The sequence below is a fragment of the Empidonax traillii genome, unplaced genomic scaffold, assembly GCF_003031625.1.
Source record: "Empidonax traillii isolate 1590-97213 ecotype Southwest subspecies unplaced genomic scaffold, ASM303162v1 scaffold72:size2462915, whole genome shotgun sequence".
Lineage (NCBI taxonomy): Eukaryota > Metazoa > Chordata > Aves > Passeriformes > Tyrannidae > Empidonax > Empidonax traillii.
In genome coordinates, this window is record NW_020955265.1 from 1,601,960 (window position 1) to 1,627,260 (window position 25,301).

Sequence of the window (25,301 nt, forward strand, 5' to 3'; positions counted from 1 at the left end):
AATATGAAATCTGCAATCATTAGCAATGCATTAAACTCTTGGCAGATTAGAGTTACAGGGTGCCTGTTCTTGGGACAAGGACACTCATCAAAACAAGCTGATATGTATTAAGAATGAAATTCAGAGCAAATAAATGGCATGGATAAAAAAATGCAGTAAATTATTTGTCCAACAGGACAATAGTCAATGAGGAAGGGAGAAGAAATGACCCTGTGATAAATCTTGTTCAAGGATTCAAGAAAGGACAATGGCTTAAACTAATAATTCATGTGTCCATGCTATACTAATAGTCAAATAAAAGCAGAAAGATTCCAAATGGGATAGACAGGTAGATCACATCTGGGACAAGGACCCACATGTGTAGGGATGGCATAATTGAAAGCATGGCTGAAAATATTTTGTGTCACCAGCGGGGGAAGTGACACAGTAACTCCAACTTTCAGTCAACCAGAAAGGTGTATGACCTCTAATAATGATCCCAAAAGGAATTACTTAAATATGATGAAAAAAGGAAGTGAAAAACGACAATCAGAGCTCTCTTTTCTTTCACTTGGCAGGACTGGCAATGACAGTGGTTTATGAAAATTCAGTTGTATTTCTGAGGTGCTATTATATTTGGGGGGCTTTTCAGAGCCAAAACTTCAGAAATAAGGGTTGAGTTGCTTGGAGCATGGGTATATAATAAGAAAAGTAATAAGGTTCACAAGACTCTCCAGTATGCAGGACAAACCTATCAATTTTCTATAACATACAGAAGCATTACATGTTCCCCAGGCCACAGGCTTGATGGCATCAGATCTTCTACAGAAGGAGAATCACCTACCTAGGAGACCATTTGGAAACCTATGCTGTTGATCCATTGGAATGGAGAAAATGTCTGTGTTTCCCATGTCTTCACACAGTAACAGAATCAGGAATATGTGATCTGTTTCATGCAAATGTTGGTATAAACAAACTCTTATCAGGTCTCTTAGAAATTGAGTGAAATCACAACATCCTGTGCCTTCCCCACTACTGCAATACAATGTAACTTCACAGACTACCACAGGAAACCCAAGTCAATATAAGTGGCACTACCTCTATATGATTGTTTCAGAGTTATCCAAACTTCTGAGCTGCACGCTGAAATTTTTATATGACTAAGGGACAAGAGTATACCTTGGAGAGCATGAGGGCAAAGCAACTCCAAGAACAGTTTCATAGGAAGCACATTGCAAAACAGGTTCCTGCAGGTTCCATGACTCCACTGTGGTGCGGTAATAGGGTGGGAGTTCACATCAGTTCCCTTGCAAACTGAAGTGTCCACCACATTTTCTGTGTGCTCACTTCCTCACATCTATGGGAATTTAGAAAATCTGTACTCCCTAGCCAAACACAACCTGTGCTACTGGCTCATCATGTGCAGTATTCCCAGCATGACAACAGTTTTCCTTTGCATACAAATTAGGCTGGAGCCTTTTTTCTTCTTCACATGCATTTGATGTCCCAAAAAAGACATAAAGGGCCAGATTCAGCAATCAATGTTTACAAGTAATAATGTCTTACTCTGTGCGAAATAGGAAGTCTCAAAGAACATAACACAGTTTAAGATGGTACAACTTTTACCCAACTTTATTCTTAAGATATGTGGAAGAAACTTCTGTACTTATCATTTCATTATCCTTTTTTATCTACAGATACAGCTGTAAAGGTACAGGCAGCCAAGGACAAAGCAAGACAAGCCAACAGTACTGCAAATGACATCCTGGCCCAAATTAAAGATCTCAATCAGAATCTCCTGGGCTTGAAAAACAACTACAGTAAACTTACAGACGATGTGGCCAAAACAAATGCTGTTGTGAAGGATCCTATCAAGAACAGTAAGATCTTTTTGAGTTGTTTGGTCTTGGTTTTTTTCAGTTTGTGGTTTTTGTTTCATATCTCAAATTGAAACAGAGATACTCCAGAATTGCACTCATATAGCATTACTACAGTATGCTGGGATAAAGGGAATCTCTATCACTTCTATATTCTGGAAATATATATGAAAAAGGACCAAATTTAACAATTTTGTGATTCTGTGAAAAGAATTTTAAATCTTAAATACCAATGCTAGTAGTTGAAAGAAAAGCTAATGTCAGCAGGATGAAAATGTAAAGGATAGATTTGTTCCACAGACTACTTTTAAAGTATTTAAGAGGTGAATAATCAAAAATTCTGACTAGCAATTCGCCACCTGATTCAAGCAATATACCCTACACTATACCTGTCTTCAGTCAATAGGATAATCAGTCCTTGGAGAAATGCGTGACTTCTTTCTTAAATGTTACTGTTTTCAGTAGAACACTGAAGATGCTTAGGGAGAAAGAAAGCAAGGAGATTTTTGGAATGGGATTTTGTTTATTTCCCCCCCCCCCCCACCATGGTTTCTGTTATTAAATGTGATAATTGCTTCAGCATTTTCACTTTGGTTAAGAAGGATAACAAATTAATTCTAAATTACAACAAATTTTATAGTAGATTGTTAGACCCTATCCTATAGAGCATACAGTCAGGGCTGACCACAAAACCAGAATGTCTATAGAAAATTACTGAAGGACTAATTTCTTGGATACCGTGGGCTCCCCAGCTTGTTGTCAGCTTGATGAAGCCTGGCACCTAAAATATGCAGTTTAGGAGGTTTTCATTCTCATTCTATGGACAAATATCCTCTTCCAATTGATGCTCTACAATCTCCTGATTGCCTCCAGTCACCATTATTTTGTTTGCATTGAACAATGGTTTTAACACTTCCAAACTTTTTCACGTCAGATAAAGCTTAACTGGAAGATGTTCTCCAGAAGTACACTTCTACCATTCTTCAACTGTTAATGGATATGCAGATTACAGAATGAGATTAAAGTAATGTAGAGTAAACCATTCCAGATTTATAAAGTGAATATGTTGACACTCATGACTACCTGATGAAGCAGACGTAGCCTTTCTTCTATGTCTAAAATTCAGGACCAGAATTCTTATTTTGTAGATGTGCAAAGTATAATCGGTAAAAAGTTTGTTTTAGACTCGTCCCTTATTTTACTTTACGTGTCTGTTTAGATCTTCAAAATATTCTCTTACGTTGTCTTCTGTTTTTTCTCTTTTCTTTGTCTCCGTATCTTGCCTGCAGAAATCTGTACGTACGTTTTTCTTACTTGCAGCTTATAGTGTGCATTTTCCAGTAAATGATGTTTCACTGCTTGCCACTGAAGCATCTGCATGGTGCTCTATGTTTCACATTCACTGAAAGAGCTAAATAGTCACTTTTTGAAAGCTTTGAGATAAAGTTACTTACTTGGCAGCTAGCTTACCTTAGGTGAAACCTTAAGAAGCATCTTGTAGTTTTGGTAAGAGTGTTTGGGTGATGATCCAAAAACTAGATATGCAACTTTTTCTGCTTTATCTAAGCATTACTTTTATAGTTATTACTATTATTTTCATGTAATACACATTTCTTTGGTAAATGTGCGTTTTTCCCTTTCAGTGTCATCCACAAAAGCTCATACCCTCATTCTAGCCAAGTGTTGCCACCCTTAGATCTGCTGATGAATTGTCAAAAAGAGGGCATTATTTGCTAGCTTTGTGTTGAGAGGCAAAAAAGTAATTTGAAGCTTAAAGAAAAAAAGAGGCAAAAATATCCTTGTAGAATTATTAAGCGCACCTAAAAAAAAGAACATCTGCAGTTTACTGACACTGTTTTTAAATCTGCTTTCAGTACACATACAGAATCTGAAGCTTGTGACCAGAATAAAGCATTTTCTATTTGTGCCCATTATATTTAGTTCAAGAATTAATTTCAAATTAATTTTAACCCTGTTTCAGAAATTACCAATGGAAACTAACCAGCTTTTATTAATCTAGCATTTTTCTTCAAAATTGGAGTTTAAAAAAAAAAAAAAAAAAAAAAGGAAAGCTTTGTATTTTGCTTTCTGTATTTTGCTACAGGAAATGTTTTCCATTAGTATCATCCTGACCTGAAGCGTAGTTACATCTTCAAAATCCTGCTTTAGCCCCTGCTTTTGCTACTTTTGCTGTTTTAGCTTGATTCTAAATATTCTGAAATTATCTTATTCTGTTCAGGTAGCTTCCTGGTGTGTGTGTGTACCTCATAGTAGCATATACCATCACCTGAGCACTGTGTATGCAGAATTTTCTGGGATTTTATTTTTGCAATGTCTAATTAGTCCCTGATGCTATTCTCTAAAACTCTGCCGTGTTCTTTTTTATGAAGTTGCTGATGCAGATTCCAGTATTAAAACCTTAGAAAAGGAAGCAGATCGGCTGTTAGATAAAATCAAGCCAATCAAAGAACTTCAGGATAACTTAGGGAAAAACATTTCTCAGATAAAAGAGCTGATAAACCAAGCTCGGAAGCAAGCCAATTCGGTAAGTCCTTTCTCAAAAAAATGACCTTTTGAGTATTGATGGGATTTTATTTTCCACTTTTTTATTTCTTTTCCACAGTGTAAACCCTTCCTAACTCTAAACAGAATAAAGAGAGAAAATAATGGAGTATAATTTCTCAGATAAAAAGATAATATTCTGCTGATTTTTATTCTGTGTCTTGTTTCTTCATTTCAAACCTGCACTTCTTAAATTAATAACATCTGTAGGAATGTATCTGAAAAGGTTATTATTTAAGTATTGTAGATGATAGTACAGCAGAGAGGTCACAGTATAATTTCTTTTTTTTGATGAAAACAAAAATGTATTTTTATGTTTCAGCACTGATATTAAGCCCCACATTTTATTTCATAGAACTTATATTACTCAAGAATGACAACATCTCAAATTCACTGAAATTGTTAAGTACATTTGCTTTTCCTGTAATTTTATTTTTCTTTGTCCTGTAGCAGTGCTGAAGACTCAAACTTGAGTTAAGAATATATTTCTAGTCCATTTAGGGAGTTAGGAGTCCATGCCCCTGACTCAGTAATGCTATCAACTTGAGGATCAGCTGGTTAATAGTGAGGTTATTCAGCTTGTGAACTAAATGGCAAAGGAAAAAAAAGTCTTGAAGTCAGTACTTAAGAAATCTTCTTAAAAAATGGTTGAAAAATAGTTGAAAAAGTAATCTACAGAATAATAGGATAATGTGAAAGAAGTGTATTCCATAGAAAGACAGGCTACAGTAAGGCTTTGAAGTAATTAACTGCTCAGCATTTCTATGATAGAGAAATTGTGAATTTGGTGCTATAGTGGATCTCCTTTTTACCAAAGATTGCCCTAAGCATAAGGTGATACTATTATGTACATTTCCTCTAATGCATGAACATGCCTAGCTGGGACTGAAATACCATTGTACTGTCATTATGTCTGTACTGGCATTATGAAAGCAAACAGTAAACTGTTTTTATCTGTGCTCAGAGCCTGAGGAAACTAGTACGTGTATCCAAACGCATATGTCACTCAGTTGTGAAAATAAAACTGAGTTACGAATGCCAACTTCATTATGGACTATGTAAAAGCAGTGATAGACACAACTGTTGGTTTAAAAATAAATGGGAAAAAGTGTCTGAAATGAGTATAATTAAAGATATTATATGAGAAAAATGGATCATGCTTACTACCCAATAGCAATATGCTGTGATTCCTTTAGGAATGCTGCTTATTTTCCTGACTGTATATTCCACTTACAGACTATCTCTGCTGCTAGAATTCCACTGCTGCTTGCGTTAGACCAGTATATCTTCTAGCTATTTTTAGTCTATACAGTTTGCATTTCAAATTTGATTGCCAGAAAAGCCTTTATTTCCTTTTAATAAACAATTCCAGAAAGAAAATTCCATTCCTACCTCCTCTGCGTACCCAAGCAACTCCTTGGTACATGTAACAAAAAAAAATGTGAAGAAAAAGAAAAGTATATTTTTATAATTAGTTGGAAGCATCTATAGTTAATTCTGGAATAATAAGCAGTGAACTGAATTCTTTCTGCTATGCTTTTTTTTGAAGATCAAAGTGTCCGTATCCTCTGGAGGCAATTGTATTCGCACATATAGACCAGAAATAAAGAAGGGAACATACAACACCATCATTGTCAATGTGAAGACTGTGGTTGCTGACAATCTGCTTTTTTACCTTGGAAGTGTCAAGTTTGTGAGTCTGTCTCCTGCTTTTCATGTCAGAGTTGCTCGATCAAATCAGACTACTGACAAATACAGAGGCTTCAAGGCAGTAGTAGAGGGTCTAAGATAATCTAGACATATTCCGTCTTCGGTATTAATATAGAAACTTCTAATATATGACCAGCAAATTTTTTACATATATCTTTATTTTAACTAAATATGAAATAGCAGGCTCGTACATGAACTACATTAGAGCTTTAAAATTCTTGGTGTAGCGAGAGTAATTTTGGAGTTGGTTGTGGGTTTTCCCTGGGGAAAGAAGTAGCTAATCATATTGAATCTGTCAAAGCTCCTATTTGTTGTAATTTTAAGTCAAGACTACAATTTCAAGCATATTAATGGTGGCTGATTCAGTTTTCCATGAGGCCTATAGGAGATAAACTTCTAGAATGACCAAAAATAATTCAGTAAATGGAAAAAATACTCTGTTACCAACCTTTTCAACTATGTATTTTATTTGCATAATACAAAATGAAAAGGCTAGATGTCATCATGTATCCCAACATCTTTCTGCTCTCCAAGAGATTTTTCAACAATGTTTTTCTGAGTTAAATCCCTCTCCTGAGGGCTAAAATTTTAACATTTATATAAGTCTGGCAGTCTCAGAGACTGTCTCTGCAAGAGAGAAAGAAATCAGTAAATGACTGCCAGACTCATCACTGAGAGAAATCATTTGCCATGTTTGGCTTAAGATTCCTTGTTTGAACCAAAGAAAGCAGGAAAAAGAGTCCCATTTTAGATCACTGTGAGAATTAATGTTCATAATCTAGTGTCTGTATGTGGGTTTCGCATGCCTCATTAGAACTTCTGAAATGTGAAGGTTTCTGGAAAACTTCCTTAATTAAAGTATGAGATTGACTTTGTTTTTCTGTTTTACATGTAGACTGACTTCTTGGCCATAGAGATGCGCAAAGGCAAGGTGAGCTTCCTGTGGGATGTGGGATCTGGAGTTGGACGGGTTGAATATCCAGATTTGACCATTGATGATGGGTTTTGGTACCGAATTGAAGCCTCTAGGTAAGTATATATTTCAAGAGTTGAGAGAAAATGGCTATTATGAGAAACTCTGGTCTATTTTAATGAAAGGTTTTGAACCTACATCCATTAGTACCAAAAGTGTATACACTACAATTACTACGGAAATGTAGATTGTTTTGTGTCAAGAATTTATTTTAACCACATGGTTCCCCTCTAGAACCAACAATCTATGACTGCTTATATTCCATTCTATTTACCTCTCAGTCCATCAATTCTCTTCTTCAACTAGCTTCCTTTTAAAATCAGTTACAGGTTTTGGCACTCAAACAGATAAATACTGTGCTTTTCTCCTTGAGTTTTAAAGAGGAGCATCTTTTCTGAATTTCTGGTGTTGAGATAGTACTGCATATGAGTGGTCTGTCATACAGCAGTGTCTTGATTCTGAACTCAAAATGCCATTTCCATAGGCAAAATGTCTCATCAAACTGGAGATATTTTAAAAAGATACAGTTTATCAAAATTGAAGGAGGAAACATTCTGGAAAGTAAAATACATTCTGTAATTTGAGATCCATTCTGTAATGATTTTGAACTTTAGAAATATAGATATGTAAATATTCAAATTCCAAATTTGTTATTTGAAGCTTATATTTTCCACTCAAATACCAAACGCATGACATATGGTGTAGTAATTACAGCATAAGGATTGCATAACTTTATAGCCTTTATCTTGAACAGATCTTACTAATTTAAATAACATCATTCGTATTGCAATTTGATAGAAAGCTGAGTAATTTGTCCTGCATCATTACAGTTAATTTCACATAGTGCTAAACATAGTACAGGCAATATAGTCAGAAAAATGAGAGAATGAAGAAGAAAGAAAACAAAGCACTCTCATTCTGGTACATGCATAGCTCTCAGAGGAGGAAATGGCATCCAGTTTAAATAATTTAGTGAAATCACAGAAATCAGCCATTCAGAGCAGAGAATTAAATAAAATTACAGCACCATCTCCAGAAGCTGGCTTAATGAAACCTTATTGCTAGGAAAAGACAAACTGGGGTACAATACAAATTGTTGAAATCTTCACCAGTTCATATTATGCATACTAAAGCAGTTTCATGACACAGTAATGCCAGGCTTTCATTTACAAGAAAGCTGCTTCAGCAGAATACAGAGCCAGGGCACGGGTAAAATTCATGCATCCTACAAAAGCCCATTACCTATTAGCTGGTTGTTCCGGATATATAGGGTGTGCTTGCCATTAGTTTTGAACAAAGTGCTGGATCAGCTATTTAGAATGATTACAGCTGCACAAATCAAAAGTACGGAGCAGTGTTTGGGAGAATTACATTGCAGAGGCATTAGTTGGATTTGTGGGATTAAGATGATGAGCTTGGAACTGATTTTGCATTCTTAAGGCAAGCTTCACAGAATGTACCCTACAGAAGAGTCTTCAACTTTGAATATTTTAGTCCATTTCATAGCTTTTCTCTAACTCCCTTCATAAGCTGTTGAAGAGTTTTACTTATTTCTTTCCCTCACACATTTTCTCTTGATTTCTGCTCAGTTCCAGACACACACTTTTTCAGCCTGACGTAACTGCCTGAACAGCTGGAGCAGGGCATGTGTTTAGAATCTGGACATAAGATGAAATTTTGGCCTAGCTGAATTTTGCCATAGTTTTCAGTGGTGGCAAGCATTAACAATATTAATGATACAGTGTTAAACCCACCATAGGTTGATAGTTCTTAACCAAGGATCCCAAAGGGCCTAAAATAAAAGATGTGGTGGCACAGAGGTTGGGAAATTCTTAAGGTCACTCAGCATTCTGAATGAAATCTAAATATGAAAAATCTCATTGTTGAGAAATGTTCAGAGGTGTTCAGTTGATGCCTGCACCAAAATTTCCAGTTATTTAAGACTAAATTGACAATAACTGCATCTGTTTTCCAGGGACACTTTTAATTTTCATCACCTTTTTATTTAAAGCACACTTAACCTTTGCATTTTATTGTAAATGCAGAGGTTAGAAAGGAAATATTTTGAATTCTTTTTAATGGAATTGAAGTAATGTTTATTTATTCCTATAGGAATTTCTAAAGGAATTCCCTATACTTTGATGGTACAGGAGCTTAACAAATGTCACTTACAGAGTTCCCTGCTTACAGAAGCAAATCTAATTGGCATCAAGAACTGCAATCAATCAAAGTTTCAATCAACAAAGGAAAATCTGGCATAACAGTATGTGACAAAATGATTTAAAGCAGATTTACAACATGCAGATAATGTCAATTTTGTGAGACAGTCAAATGGATGAGAGAATATTTTTGAGACTCACTAGATCAGTGAAGCAATGTCGCTTGACTTCAGCAGGCCTCAATTAGGAGCAGAACCTGATTAGTTGTGATTTTAATCAACTGTGATTTAAGTATTACCATTGTTTTGACTGTTAATGACAGAGTTTAAGTGCCCTTCCTTTGAGGACAAAGGATGCTTGAATCACAAGTTCACTGTAGACACACCCACTGTAGCTCAGTAAGAATTCACTCTTAAACTACTGTAGCATTTTTAAGCCATGTTTCTCAGTGAGGTTTTTCTGTGCTTTCAAGGGGTCAAAGAGCAGAGGTTCTCTACATGGTATTTTGTAATCTAATGTTAATTACTTGCAAAAGTCATCTCATTTACCTCGTGCATCTCCTAAAGAGCAAACACTGCATGTATGACTTAGCATAAATTTTTCATGGAATCATAGAATATGCTGAGTTGGAAGGGACCCACAAGGATCATGAAGTCACCCCCAGAATCGCTCTATGTGCCTGAAAGCACTGTCCAAACACTTCTTGAACTCAGAGACTTGGTGCTGTGACCACTTCCCTGGAGAACCTGTTCCAGTACTCAACCACCCTCTGGGTAAAAAAACTTTTCCCTGATATCTGGCCTAAACCTCCCCTGACTCAGCTTTATGCCATTGCCTCAAGTCCTGTCACTGGTCACAAGAGTGAAGAGATCTGTACCTGCTCCTCCACTTCCCGTCATGAGATTGTTGAAGACTGCAATGAGGTCTCCCCTTATTCTCCTCTTCTCCAGGCCAAACAGACCAAGTGACCTCAGCTGCTCTTCCTACGGCTTCCCCTCCATACTTCACCACCCTTGTGGCCCTTCTTTGTGTGCTCTCTAGTAGCTTAATGTCTTTTTTGTAGTGTGGTGCCCAAAACTGCACACAATATTCAAGGTGAGGCTGCCCCAGTGCAGAGCAGAGCGGGACAATCCCCTCCCTCCACCAGCTGGTGATGCTTTGCCCTCCTGGCTGCCAGGGCACTGCTGACTCCTATTCAACTTGTCACTGACAAGGACTATCAGGTCCCTTTCCACAGTGCTGCTCTCCAGCCTCTTGTTCTCCACCCTGTACAAACAACCAGGATTGCCCTGGCCCAGGTCCAGAAACTTGCCCTTGTTAAACTTCATATGGTTGGTGATTGCCCACCTCTCTGATTTGTTGAAGTCTCTCTGCAGGGCCTCCCTGCCCTTGAGGGAGTCAACAGCTCCTCCCAATTTAGTGCTCTAATCAGTGCCTTTTCACATATCAGCCACACAGTGCTGGTACATCTTCTGTAATCCTCCAGTTTTACAGGACTGAATATCACTAGAACAGTATCTTCTAACCTGATGACTTGTCATGCACAGGATAGAAACGTCTTTTTGCTGTCAAGTTAGGCAGGATCTTTCTTTAAGCTCCATTGTCCTCCATAAATAAGAGAGAATTATTTATGGAAGAGATTCCATTGTTAGCATTTCAGTCTGTTTGAAGATGAAAGACATCCGTACTATTTGTGAATTATTAGACATCCTAAAATGTGTCAGTCTGCTCAGTGACTTTTGCATTATTGCACTCGAATGTTTTTAAACTGGAATCGTGATTTCAGCACAATATAGACTGGAACTGCCAGTAACTTTCTTTCAGAAAGCATCAGATTTTTGCAGTTTTAAAATAGTTCTTATCAACTTTTAGTCTTTTGACAGTTATTACATTGAGAACTTTTATCCTTTAAAGGACTTCACATCAATAAACCTTCTGTAATAAACCAGTTGCAACTTAGATGCATGCAAGTCCATGGGAATGGGATTCACCCAAGACAACTGAGGGAGCTGGCAGAAGATCTCACCAGGCCACTTTCAATCATTTACCAGAAATCCTGTTCAGCCGGGGACATCCCAAGTGACTGAAAGTTGGTAAATGTGACACCCATCTATAAGAAGGGTCAGAAAAAGGATTCAGGAGATACCAGGGCTGTCAGTCTGACCTTGGTGCTGGGGAAGGTCTTAGGGCAGATCTTCTTGAGAGCAATCACACGGCATGCATAGGACAACCAGGAGATCAGGCCCAACCAGCGTGGGTTTACCAAAGACAGGTCCTGCTTGACCAACCTGATCTCCGCTATGAAAAGGTGACCCACTTAGTGGATAAGGGAAAAGCTCTGGATGTTGTCTACCTAGACTTTAGTAAAGCCTTTGACACTGTTTCCCACAGTGTTCTCCTGGAGAAACTGGCTGTACAGCGCTTGGGCAGGTGCGCTGCTTGCTGGTTAAAAAACTATGTGGATGGCTGAGTCCAGAGACTGATGATGAGTGGAATTACATCCAGCTGATGACCGGTCACAAGTGGTGTTCCCCAGGGATCCCTGTTGGAGTCAGTTCTACTTAAAATCTTCATCAACGACCTGGACAAGGGGATCACAGGCACCCTCAGTCAGTTTTTAGATGACAACAATTTGGGTGAGAGTGTTGATCTGCTGGAGGGCAGGAAGGCACTGCAAAGGGATCTGAACGGGCTGGATTGATGGGCTGCGGCCAAGTGCCAGGTCCTGCACTTGGTCATAACAACTCCAGTCAGCACCACAGGCTGGGGGCAGAGTGGCTGGAAAGCTGCCCCTTGGAGGAGGACCTGGGGATGTGGGTCAACTATGGCTGAACGTGAGCCAGCAGTGTGCTCACGTGGCCATGAAGGCCAATGACATCCTGGCCTGTATTAGCAATAGTGTGACCGAGAGGATAATCAAAGTGATCATCCCCCTGTACCCAGCACTGCTGAGGCCACACCTCAAATCCCGGGTTCCATTCTGGGCTTCTCACTGCAAGAAAGACATTGAGATGCTGGAGTGTGTCCAGAGAAGGGCAGTTGAGCTGGTAAAGGGTCTGGAACATAAGTTCTGTGAGGAGCATTGAGGGAGCTGGGGTCGTTTAGGCTGGTGAAAAGGAGGTTTGCAGATCTTATCACTCTCTATTCTAAATCAAGGAATTCCCTAAGTGCAGGATAGCAGTGTCTTCGTTTAGCTTATTCAGTAGCCTAAGTTATGTAGTTTTCCTTGCTGTGCTCTACATGTACGTTCTTGAAGTAAAGCTTTATTTAACTTATAGATTGCTTCTTATTTCAGCATCCCAAGCCAGTCATGTGTGTTTTGGTTTTGGGTTTTTTTTTGTTTTCTAATTAGGCAAAAAGGAATTTTGAATCTTTGCATGCAACATAGTTCAGGATTTTAGAAAACCAAAGGAATTTTCTTTACCTTTCTGATTGTGACTTGGCAGTTTCTTGATGGGCATGTAACTTTTCATCTAGAAAAGCTATATATGGAAATTTTTGGTGCATTTTATGACCTCTATTTAGTCATCTTTCTTTACCTAGAAACTTTTTTCACAAATATAGATATAAAATTTGTTTTCTGAGAAAAATCTCCATTTTGTCTTGCTTGAGAACAGGCACTGATTAATTTTTAGAGTCTAATTGGGTAGCCAGTAAAATATCACATATAATCTAAGAAGACTTATTCTTGATAGGCATACCCTCTTTGTACTATGTTATGGAAAAGGGAGGGGTTTATTTTAAATGGTACTTTTCTACATTAAGTATGAAACGTGTAAGTTAGCAAAGTTCCAAAGGCATCCATGCTGTGTGTATCAGTGCTAGTTAGATTTCAAGATCAGGCATGCATGTTAGGAATTTCCAAATCAACATGATAGTCATCATGGGAAATCCAGCATCCTGTTAAAAATGAGGTAAAGTAGCAATTTACAAAGTTATCTATAAATCCACAGTATTTGATGTCCCTCTGCCTCATCTCCCTTTACCACATTACTAAATGTACTAAATACTTCATGACAAGATTTAGGTCATACTCTATGCTTATTTCTACAGTCATATTATGGCCCCATAAATTATGGGTGTTGATTATGATCCATCTGTTTGGGATGAAACACTCATTTGTGGTGTGACTAACAGTGCCTAATAACTTACTTCTGTTAAGTACTCACCTTTCTGTGAAAAGCTACTGTCAATACTGCTGTAAGCTAAAGTAATATTAAGCAAATTATTGCAAAGGATTCAAACTTATTCAAGTTTCCTTTGAAATACCTTTCTATACATCAGAAAAACTAGGAGGAATCACCTTTCCACATTCTATTCCTTCTGTTGTAAATACATGTCAGGAAACTCTTTCTGTGCCAGTTACTACATTAATATAACCTAAGAAGTAGAAAACAAACTGATGCAGAAACTGTTAACAAATGGCAAAGTCTGTTCTTGTTACCATCAATATTTGATGTGATTCATAGAGGACAATGCGGGAATGTTCTTAATCATAATGGGGTTTGTGCCTGTGTGATAAGCAACCAGAGAGCTCCACTGCAGAAAATGCAAACTCTGTGCATCACAGTGAAGGAAACTCAAGTACTTTATCACAGGATCATTCACTTCAGTTCAAATATAATATAATACACCTTACGAAATTCAGAAATTTCATTTGGAACCTTGCCTGCAACATTTTTTATGTCAAGAAACAATTGCTTAACACTAATTTCATCACAGTAATTTAAAAAATACAATTTCTTTGTTTTAGTCAAAATCCATTTCATGTGTATAGTGAATTTTGTTCAAAAAGGACATTCAGGTGAGAAAAAAAAATCTGATTCTGAGATCATGTCTTTAACTTATGCAGGCATATTAGTCTGTTCATTTGTATCAAAATGAAGTATAATCAGGTCAGTAATTCTTGCTTCTTTTAAAAGGTGCCGTATAAAATGGACTTTTCCTCTGTTTGGTGTAACTACTGACTTTTTATGCTTATATTATTGTTTTTAAATCTCTAGGACTGGGAAAAATGGCACAATATCAGTGCGAGCTCTAGATGGTCCTAAAGCCAGCATTGTGCCAGCCACATTCAGTGCTGTCTCTCCACCTGGATATACCATTCTGGATGTAGATGTCAATGCCGTGCTGTTTGTTGGTGGTTTAACTGAAAAAATCAAGGTAACATCTTGTCTGGTGCTAGTGTATTAACTGGCTGCTTATGTGGACAAATTTTGCTATTTCTTAAACTAGAAATAGTAAGTTTTAATACGCTGACATCATTGTAGTAGGTGCTTTTATAGCAAGTAGTACACCCACACTCTTGAAAGATTATTGGGATTTGCATAAAACTGGGTGCACAGATCTGAGATTTCACTGCCCGTGCTGATAACTTCTAATTAGAGGTCCTATGGCTGACTGTATTAATGCAGCATTTAGCCCAAGCAACTAATTCCTGCTGTTTAGCTGGATGCTTTACCTTGGTCATACTGTTGCTCTGACAGGCTTTCAGTATCATTGTGACAGGAATTAAAATCTGTTTCCATACATTTCTGGACTCCTAACAATTTAACAGTATATTTTCCTTTGCATTTGGGGTTTTTTCTTCATCATGTATCCATAGTATCACTTCCTCCTTTGCAGTCTACTTCTGGTGTTTCTGCTTTATTTTCTTAATTTTTGTTCCAGTTTCCTCCCTTGTACTACCCCTCTTCTAAACTGCTACCTTCATCAGACCCCTGATTTATTTTCTCTTGGTTTTGCCAATTCATTTTTCTAGTGACTTCTTCTACCTTGCTAAATTTAAAGAAAGTGAATAGAAGATTTATGCCAAATAGAATGTATGGAAATCTTTTAAAAAATTTTTCTCCAATAAAAGCTAACTAGCACTTATTTTCCAGTGGCATTCACTACAAAACAATTTACATTGACTATTTTTTTCCTGGTCAATATTTTACCATTAAAAAAAAAGCTAAAATTTAGACTTTCCCAAAGAATGAACTCAAAGAATTTTTTTTACTGTAAAGTTTGTATATGTTCTCAAGGGTTAAAATAACACAGTATACAAAAAATTGAAATGCAAAACTCTGATGTCAGAGCAGCTGTTTTCAGCCTCATTAAGTTCTCCAAGTATTTTTTTCATCCTAGTCAGGAAAACCTTCCTGAATTCTTTTTTCTTCCAGGTAAATAAGGACAAGGGCAGAGGTAGGAAAGCAGTCTATTGTAAGTCTGATATGACTGGTATATTTGCAGTTTAGGGTTTTAAACACTACCAGATTTGTTTTGTTGAAATATAGCGTGTGAATTAAAAGATAAATTATAACTTCATGTTTTGGGGAATTTCTGTCATCATGTGGTACTGCTGTCAGACTTAAAAAATGAAGACCTTAACTGAGACTTTTCTGAAACCATAAAGCTCTGTGGACATTTAATCAAGATCACTGGTATAGCTTAATTCTTTGAATCTGCTTTTTCATATTATTGTGATTTGGAGTGCTTTAAATTTGTCCTATGGTTTTGTCCACATTCCTTTTTTACATGCATCTTTACCGTGCATTCAAAATGAAGGTTCATTTTCAGTTTTTAAAAACATCTTTCATCTGACTTGAGTAGATAACTATGATACTTAGATGTCATGGATTTCTCAGAAGTGACATTAAGTTCATACTTGTTGCTAATTAAAACCCTTCCAATTACCCTGGGAAATATCAGTAGCACATTAAGTCTTTTAAGTCATACTTTTCCTTGAATATTTTCAAATTGCACTTCTCCATGTTCTCTTGCAAGATCTTAATATTTGTAATTGCTGTATGGAAAACAGCAGGTGCTTGTCTATCTCAAACAGCTAAGTGTATAGATTTTTAATCAACTCATATTGATGAAGTGAAATTTAAATGAAACAAGGTATTTTTAGAAAGAGAATTTTGATCTGAGTACTCTGTGTACTTTCAAATATTACCACCTTCGTCATGGTACCATGTTATGATCTAATGAGCATGTATGTGCATGACTCTAACTTAATGAGTTCTGATGCAGCATGGGTTTTAATTGCTTTGCCACCTGTACTTTTTTCTGTATCCAAAATTCAGCATGAACCTTACGGGTGTAACAGCTGAGTTCAGAGTTAGTCTTTTACCATGGACAGTCTGCTCAATTTCCCAGGTTTTGAGCATTAAGTACAACAGAAACGCTTTGCTTATTGTATTGCGAGCAAGATTCCTCATAGTCCTTTCTATGAAGTCTTAAATGAAAACCCAGATAGACCTTGAGCAGGTGAGAGCAGGCAGCTCTTGGAATAGCCAGGAAAACTGATGGTGGAACCCAGAGCACCTCCTTGTTCTCCGCGAATTGTTCTGCCTAGGCCTTACCCAGAGTCTCAAATCTATACCATCCTTTCTTTTTTTCACATTTTCACTGATCAGTTGTTTTATAGGAGGGCTTCTAAGATTAGATACTACTCTTGATATTTAAAATATTATGAAGCATCTTATGGTATTTGTGATTTTCATACCAGTTATGTTTTCAGACACAGCAGATCACTTTGAATTCTAAGGAGGTTTTCGTTTTCTGTTGCAGAAGTCAGATGCTGTGAGAGTCACCACCTTCACTGGCTGCATGGGTGAAACCTTTCTAGACAGCAAACCCATAGGACTCTGGAATTTCAGGGATATTGAAGGCGACTGCAAAGGGTGTGCTGTCAGGTAGGTAAAACACTGGGTTTTGTCTTCTTTGGAAACCTGTCATTACATTTGGTGGTAAGCATCAGGAATTTCCACAGCAGCCATCAAGGTCCAGTCTGTATGCAAGAGAAGTTAGGTTGCAATTACACCAAGTGTGTTCGGTGTGTTATAAGAAATAACACTGATGGTATAAGACTGGTGTAGCAGTGCTATGATGGAAAGACTCCTCACAACCAGTAACCAGGATTAATCAAAGCGTGAGAGAGCATGAGAACCATAGTGGGATTGAGTCTGGCTCATGGACAGCTGTGTTGTGGGTGCCTGGACCTCTTACACAGCTTGAAGAAGAGTCAAGTGCCTCAAGGTGGCTTTCACAGTGTAGAAAGCAGAGACCTCCACAACAGAAAGGTGTTTCCATTCTCAAAATAGCATGGGAAATCCTGTCCCTGTCTGTGACCCTGTAGTTGCAAGTAGGGTAAATGGCCCATCCAGACAGGACCAGGATTCAAATTTATAGGCTTAGAACTCTGTTTGGGAATTTTCAAACAAGTTAATTCCTTTCCACATGCAGCCTTTTGCTTAGGGAGCTGTGATCTTCATTTCTCTTTCCGACCAAACTTATCTCAAACACTTTGCTGTGTCATGTCTCAGCTTCAAAAGCTGAGGACCCTTATACAGAGGCACCACCTGATACTACAGCACAGTCCAGACCTGGGAATTACCATACAAAAAGGACAGACTCAAGTCTCTCACGTATTCACAGTGACCCACTGCATGAAATCATTGCTATTCTCTTAAATATTCCTGTTTGTAGTGAATTTGGCAGTCTTAATGTTAGGTAAAATAGTTGTAGACCCAGTCAGGGAAGTTAAGAGTACATGATTTTTCAAACTAGCAGCCTAATTTTATGTCCTGCTAAGGCTTAGCTGTTTGAAAGTGTTGGAAATTCCAGTCATGAACTGAAGCAATTTTGGAAGTTCCAGAGGATTTCCTTGGCTACAATTGTAGGCCCTGGACAGTCAGGCAGAATTTTAAGGAGTGTGATGGTGGGTATACGCATTACAGTTTCAAGCAAGTCCTAGTGGAAATGCCTAAACCTTTAAGTGCAACTCCGTCTAAATTTAATTTTCTAATTCATTAGTAATAGTTTAAGTCTGCTTGCTTGGAGTGGGAGTGGTCAAGAGAGAGATTGAAAAAAGAATACTATATTGAAGATTCATAGAAAAGTGAATTACAAGCTTTATTTTACCTTAACCCATTGTTCCAGTACCATAAAGAGTCCTATTCTCCTGCAAAGTTTAATTGCAAAACTGTTACATGCAGCTATGGAAGGGAAGAGAACTACATTCAAGACCCTTGCATGTGTTCCAAGCCAAATGGGAAGCATGCTCCTGGCCAATATTTCACATGTAGGTCCTGTATTCAAATTCAGTTGTTTGTGATTAAATCAAAAGCTTGCTTTCTTGCAGCTGTCTGATCTGTGTGACAGAAATGGACAAAAAGTCTGTCTTAAAATCATACCAACCAAATTCAAGGCCTGATCTTTCCTGTTTTGTAATGACAAGAATGTCAAAAATGATGGAGGGATTGATTGTGAGGTTTGTAATTTGTGGGTAAATAGAGAATCACAGTTTCCAGGGGTTTAATTCTTGGACCCTCCAGAAGTTGTATTATAAGTAAGAATAATGAAACCAAGATTTATTAGAAGATGAAAGAGTATTTAATCCTGTTTTACATTGAGGAGTGCAAAATGAGTCATTACAGACTGTGAGATAGATGTATGCGACATATTTCTCTTCTGTCTTTCTCACAGTTGTGTTTTTGTGTTGCACAGCTGATGAGCTGACTTTACAGCTTCACTTGTCAGAACAGGGGTTTGATAGGAAATCAAACCAAGTTCAGGAAGGCTCCCAAGAGGTGTCCCCACCCTCCCCTAGCCCCCCACTTTTTCTTTTAACCTCACAAGGCAAAGGAAAATGTTTGGTTTTGCCCCTTTCAGCCCACAGGTGGCAGATGGTGAAGGGACGGTCCAGTTCGATGGTGATGGCTATGCCATGGTGAGCCGCCCAATCCGCTGGAACCCCAATATTTCCACAGTCATGTTCAAATTCAGGACCTTCTCATCAAATGCCCTGCTTATGTATCTTGCTACTGATGACTTGGTAAGAACAACCAGCTAACCTTTACACTCCTTACAGGTTTCGTGCCATCTTTGCAGTGGCCGAATTCATCAGATTATGAAAACAATTGTAATTAGTAGTATTATAAATTAGTATTTTACTGTACCACTCTCTTGATATGATATTGCCTGGTATGATGCTTCACTGCTGTCCAAGTGAAGACAATGTTAGAGTGTGGAGGTTGACTACCTAGTGTTTACAGGCTGTGGAGCATTATGTTAGGCTGAGGGGAATTCCAACTTTTCTGAAATTATTAATTAATTTTTATTTATTTCGAATGTTAATCTGTGCAAACTTTCAGTTGTGGTTGTATACTCATAGTTTAAAATATCGTAGTGTTAGGGCAGGGAGAATATAGAACTCCTACTGATATAAAGAAGAAGTTTATGTTTAATTGGAGTGGCATTAAAAAGGAATTGAATAGTGCAATAAACAGAATGCAGTGGTGATCGTATTTTTACAAGGTCTGCAAATGGGGCCTTTTAGACCTGAAATAGAGAATAGAAGCATTAGTTATGAAGTTGCTCAAGGTTTTCATTCACACACAGTATCAACTGTGTGTGGACAATAGGGAGAAATTATTTATAAAGACATCTGTCCAGTTCTGAATAACCATCTTCAGAGCATCTCTGATCCAGATTGACTTGCATGACTGATTGGGAACAGAATCCTTTCCTCAGCCCTTTCATATGGGCCAGAAATTAGGTACAGAAGTTCTCAATAATGTCTTGAAGAGTTACTGAGTAGTCACTATTTTACAAAAAACGTGTTTGTCTAAATCAGTCTTATTTCAGATTCCTGTATTTTGGAAAGAATTATCAAGGAGGAGGATGCTCCTCCTGACTGACTAAAGGAAAAGCTGCCATTTTATTATGATAATGAATTATTTATGTAGTTTTTCTAATTAACTTTTATAATTGAATATTGGAAGTACAATTAATGTAATTATTTTAAATGCTTTTGTATCATTATTATTAATTTATTTAGTTTTCTACAAAAAATTATTTACTTGAATGTCTGAATAACACTGGGAGCTGGAAGGCAACTGGACCCCGACACAATTTGTCTCCTAAGATACTGTCCCACTGTATAAAAACTTTGAGGATGCTCTTTCTAGTGATGCGTGGGTAGACTTGCCTAAGCACCTAGAATACTGAGTTTGTTAAATTTTACTCTGAGAAAAGGTGGAACTGGCCATAAGCAAAATTATAATTAAAGCTTCTCTAGTACATTCACATTCTGGGTCGCAGTTCCACCATTACTTACTTCATGCCTTTCATGCTGTCCAATTCCCTGGCTATTTGTTTTGCTCTTTGTATCCTGCCAGCTCCTTTTCCGTAGATACTGGAACTTATATCGTTGGTCCAGTCAGCCATCGCCAGTTCCTGCTTAGATACTGGTGTCAGTGGTTGATGAAAATAAGAGAGTTCATAGCTTTCTGTTGCTTCATTAGTACAGATTTTTCCCTGGGAACCCTGGTAAAATGTGCCCATTTTGCCATCTTTGCTATTCCTGTTTTCTGCTTTGCAAGTTTAAGTGTAGCTGAGGTATGTAGAAAATACACCAACTATAGTAAAGAGGTATCTTCAAAGCAGAGTATTATTTACAGGTACTTATAATGGCTATTTCTGTCTTCAATCCAAGAAAATAGAAGTGCAGACATCCCATCAAAAATCCCGTTAAGTTTTTAGCAAAAGTCCAACTAAATTAGCAATCCAGAAGAGAATAAAAGGGGTGAAAGGAACTTGTTTGCATCAAAGTTTTGTATATTAGAGTCCTGGGCAGTAAATTTTATTATTTTTATTTTTAAAGCTTGAAAAAAGTTGTCTGATTGATGTCACCAAGAACTAGAAAGTGTTTATTTAATGTCATATGCTTCTAACCAAAATGAACAAAAGTCATTGTTGTGCATCTAATCCTTTTCATTAACAGAAGGATTTCATGAGTGTAGAACTGAGTGGTGGGCGTATAAAAGTCAGCTACGATCTGGGTTCAGGTACAGCTTCTGTTATCAGCAACCAAAATCATAATGATGGCAAGTGGAAATCTTTTACCCTGTCAAGAATTCAAAAGCAAGGTAAGTTTCTGTGTTGCCAACACCATGACTTTCCCAGTTACCTGTACAGGACAGCTAACCACCTAATCACAGGGAAGATGTTGTGGGAATGAAAAAGTTCTAATGATTTAGCAACTTCTTATATTTAGATTACAGATCAAATGGGTCTTTATGGACAGGTAGCCTATTTTCAGGCATAATTCTTTTATATAATTACATAAATTGCATTCTAAAATTCTTTTGGGTGGGAAAAAAAACCCAAAACAACCACCTTTTCATCAGTTCCCTGATGTTGTTCCAAATCACGAAACACACCAGTGTAATTCCTGTTAGAATAGCAATAGCTTTCATGCTGTACAGTCTTCTCATGCTTAGAATATACTACAGCACTTAAAAAAAAGCAATGACTTTATTACTGATAGTACACTATCTCAGTAGATGAACACAACAACTATTTTATATTCCCTAATCATATGTGGGTTCCACTATCTGAGTCTGCAGATAAACAACTGGGAACACCTCCAGAAATTGTACTGATTCTTTAACCAGTTTACTGGTGCAAAATGAGAAGTGGTGGCATTTGATAAGATCACAAAGAATGCTGGCTACCAGTGCTGGCAAACCTGGTTTTTTGTTTGTTTATAATCTAATTATAGGGCTGATAGAATCTTACCTGAGACAAATTAATTTTATTTATGACAACTGTGACATATTCTGTGCCTTTATATTGTGAAGTCTTACTGCATTCTGAATCTTCAGGGTCACCATGAGCCCCTGAACACACTCCTCCTCCTCTGCCCCCTGCACTTCCAGCTCTCTTCCAGGCCTTTACACCTCAAACACAGTCCCTCTCCCTTGTCATTTGGCTGAAGTAGATTTGGGAGCTGAGACAGGGGCCAAAATAATTTAGAGCTCTCACTTCCAGACTTGCTGTGCCTTTAGAGAAGGAATGCTTTATTGCTAACCAGTTATATTAGTTCATATTTAACTCAGGAGATATTAAGATAAAATACAATGTTACATAATTATAATTTATTAATAGCATTCAAAGTCTCTCCCACATTCAATTCTCAAGGAAGAAGGGAAGGAGTCTTTCCTTTTCATCCCTGTGGTAGAACATCCCTATCTTCCTTGGGGACTGCTCAGCATTTTTCACTGAATCTCATCTCTTTTACTGAACTTTATGTTATGTATTAATCCATACATAAAAATATACACGGAACAAGCACTTAAATAAGATTGTTGTATGTAGCGCATCACTGACTCCAGACTGAATTAGACATGACAGCAACTGACTGCTTTGGGTGTGAAAATGGTTTAGAGTGACTGATCACTAATCTCTAAGGCACATAATGACAATGCTTAACCAACTTTTACACTAAAAAATCCTGTTCAAGTGGCAATCTTTAGACTGAGATCACAAATTAGGCATAAAATGATCTCTTTTGTCTTGACTTTGTCCTGAAGTGTTAGCTCGAAACCCCAGTGACACAACGAAGACACCAAATTGGAACAGGTTTAGAGAATATATAAAAATAAAGCATACAGAATTGCTGTAGTTATTCAGGTTGTTATGGAAACAGAGAAAAGTGCAGGTCTCTTCCCCTGCCCATAATTGACGATGTGGAAATCCAATATCTCAATTGCAAGATACAGCCCTCCTTGCCTCTCCCCTCAGTTGCTAACCCTCCAAATATTTCTCTGTTGCTTTCTTACATTATGACATCATTGTTCATGTCTAATATTTTGAAACTAATCTGAAATTTCTTTTAGCCAACGTATCAATTGTAGACATAGACACCAATGAAGAAGAGACCATAGCAACAGCTTCTACAGGCAGCCACTTCGGACTCAACTTAAAAGCGCATGAGAAAATATATTTTGGGGGGTTGCCAACCCTGAGAAACCTAAGGTAACGTGGCTCAAACAAATTTCTTCACCTTTGCTAAGGGAATGTAAATACACTGTAATCTTATTCTCCGTATTTATTTCTCAAGTTCGCTTGCAACGAGTGGTGATTTCCCAATACAAATTGCCACAGCAGATGATGCTTTATTTGCATATGTTGTGTATTTCAGTGTATTTCACACAGCTCACCTTATGTAAATACAACAGAAATAACAGTAGCAGTGCAGTACATCTTTGTGATACTGTGCAAGAATCATGATGTAGCTGACTTTTTAGGTTTTTTTTATCTGATTAATAGAATTTGTCACTGCAGACTTATAAAATTGCTCTATGCCTCAACAAAATTAAGGTCAAGTGTTTGCCTTGTGCATGAGTAGAAAAATTGAATTACTCCTCGTGGAATTACTGTTAAATGAGTATCCCTGCTTTTGCATAACCAGTGTCAGTATACTTTAAATATGCATTAAAATATTTTGTTCAGATATCATTTAAAAATATTTGTAGACTTAGGTTCCTGGACTCCTTAGATAAAATTCCTCCTATATTCAGGACTTAAAATATATGATAAAATATTCTTGATATATTTAATGTACGTAGAATGGAGTATGGCAACCTTTTCCCTTGAGAAGTCTGATCCTGAATTTCTTACACAAATAAAATTTCCAGTATTTATTTTTTAAATTTTGCATGGTGTTATTCATAATCTTTAACCTCAACTTCAGTGAACTAAAAAAATGAGACAGCAGATACTTGAATACAGTGACTTTAAGTAAGTTTTTTGGTCTATTTAAAGCCATGTAATAAAGTTTAAATGAATATTCAGCAGTTTTGCGATGACAAGAACAAGGCAATTCTGTGCTACCATGAACCAATGAGCAACACAGAAACAAGGCCATTAATCTGTGTCAGCTTTAACTACATGGCATAATGACAGCCTTGAAGTGGTCTTGTGCACAAGGAACTGTTGTGATTAGTCCACTGACTGTTCTGTAACAAAAAGAATGGACGTATTTGTTAATTTATTAGGATAATAACTGACCTCTGATGTCACATCACCCAGCAATAAAAAGATCTAAGATCTATTTCACTCATGAAATATAACACTGTATTATGTAATTGTGAAATCACACCAGTGCATAACAAAATGTCTAGAGCAATTATCTTCCACTTCCTTTGTGGTTGCTTAAAAAATCAGTGTACCACAGCTACTTGGACCTGTGGTAACCATTTTGCCTACAGCTATGATTCATCAGTGACTGAGGCAAGATGAATGTTATGGTAAATTAGAATCAAAAGTAGTGAAAGGAGGATTAGGGCAAAGCTGAGCTACTGCAAACAATAGACGCTGAGGTATCCGTGACTTTGTAATTATCAGGTCATGTCAGTTCTGCCAAATTCTTTTACATGGTTTGCTTTTACTCACAGCCAAGTATAGTAACAAATTATAAAAGCCCTTCGGTATATAACATTTTAAGACAGTTTTTTGCAGAGTAAACCTGTTGATTGTTATATGTTGTTTGTAAATTATGAATATCTGTTTCACTGTGAAATGTTTGAACTTTGCTAATAAGCATCACAAAGCAGCAATGCAAGAATTATCATTTGCTACAATTAATTATTTTGTTGTTTTCTTCTTTTGTTTTTCTTTCTCACCCCAGTGTGAAAGCAAGGTAAAAATAATCAGATTACTTGCATGACTTACTTGCATGTGTGTAGTAAGTGCAGCTTGAAAGCACAGGCAGCAGCGCAGCAGCAGCGTGTGGGCAGTATTTATAGCAGCTGTTACGCTAAGGCTCTTAGTTCAGTGAGCTGCTCCTGCCGCAACTAGCAAAGCTGCTCCCAAGTGCTTAGCACTGTCATGTTACACGCTCTGCACACACCTACGCAAGCAACTTCTATTTTCTTCGTGCAGCTGCTTACTTCAGCTGTGTTTGTTTGCAACAGCGGAATGCCTCGGAAGCAAAGCTACGGCCAGCTAGCTGTATTGGTTTGGCTCCGACTTCCAGGCTGTAAGAGCAGTGTAAACCCATGTGAGGCGAGGAGCACTGTGCTTGGAGGCTGTTAAGTGATTACTGAGGAGAGTATGAAAGCAGGGTGCAGATTTTTGTGAAATTTGCCACTTCTCAGTTTAAGAACAGGAGGAGGAGCAGAAGAGAGGGGATTTCTGACTGCGTTTTCAGTTTGCAGCTGTTTGTATTATTTTTTCTTTGATATGCTCAGATTAGAACTGAACTTA

The 25,301-nt window shown here is 37.4% G+C and overlaps 1 protein-coding gene across 1 annotated transcript in view; it reads left to right on the plus strand.

Annotated features, from left to right (window-relative positions):
* LAMA2 (laminin subunit alpha 2) overlaps positions 1 to 25,301 on the plus strand; it is a 270,298-nt gene that overhangs the window by 218,931 nt on the left and 26,066 nt on the right. The window contains exons 42-51 of the mRNA XM_027880560.1: positions 1,677 to 1,859; positions 4,247 to 4,401; positions 5,968 to 6,111; positions 7,024 to 7,157; positions 14,264 to 14,423; positions 16,818 to 16,942; positions 18,921 to 19,083; positions 21,034 to 21,178; positions 22,931 to 23,069; positions 24,724 to 24,735. Coding sequence (XP_027736361.1) covers positions 1,677 to 1,859; positions 4,247 to 4,401; positions 5,968 to 6,111; positions 7,024 to 7,157; positions 14,264 to 14,423; positions 16,818 to 16,942; positions 18,921 to 19,083; positions 21,034 to 21,178; positions 22,931 to 23,069; positions 24,724 to 24,735 — 1,360 coding nt within the window. The remainder of the gene's footprint in view (positions 1 to 1,676; positions 1,860 to 4,246; positions 4,402 to 5,967; positions 6,112 to 7,023; positions 7,158 to 14,263; positions 14,424 to 16,817; positions 16,943 to 18,920; positions 19,084 to 21,033; positions 21,179 to 22,930; positions 23,070 to 24,723; positions 24,736 to 25,301) is intronic.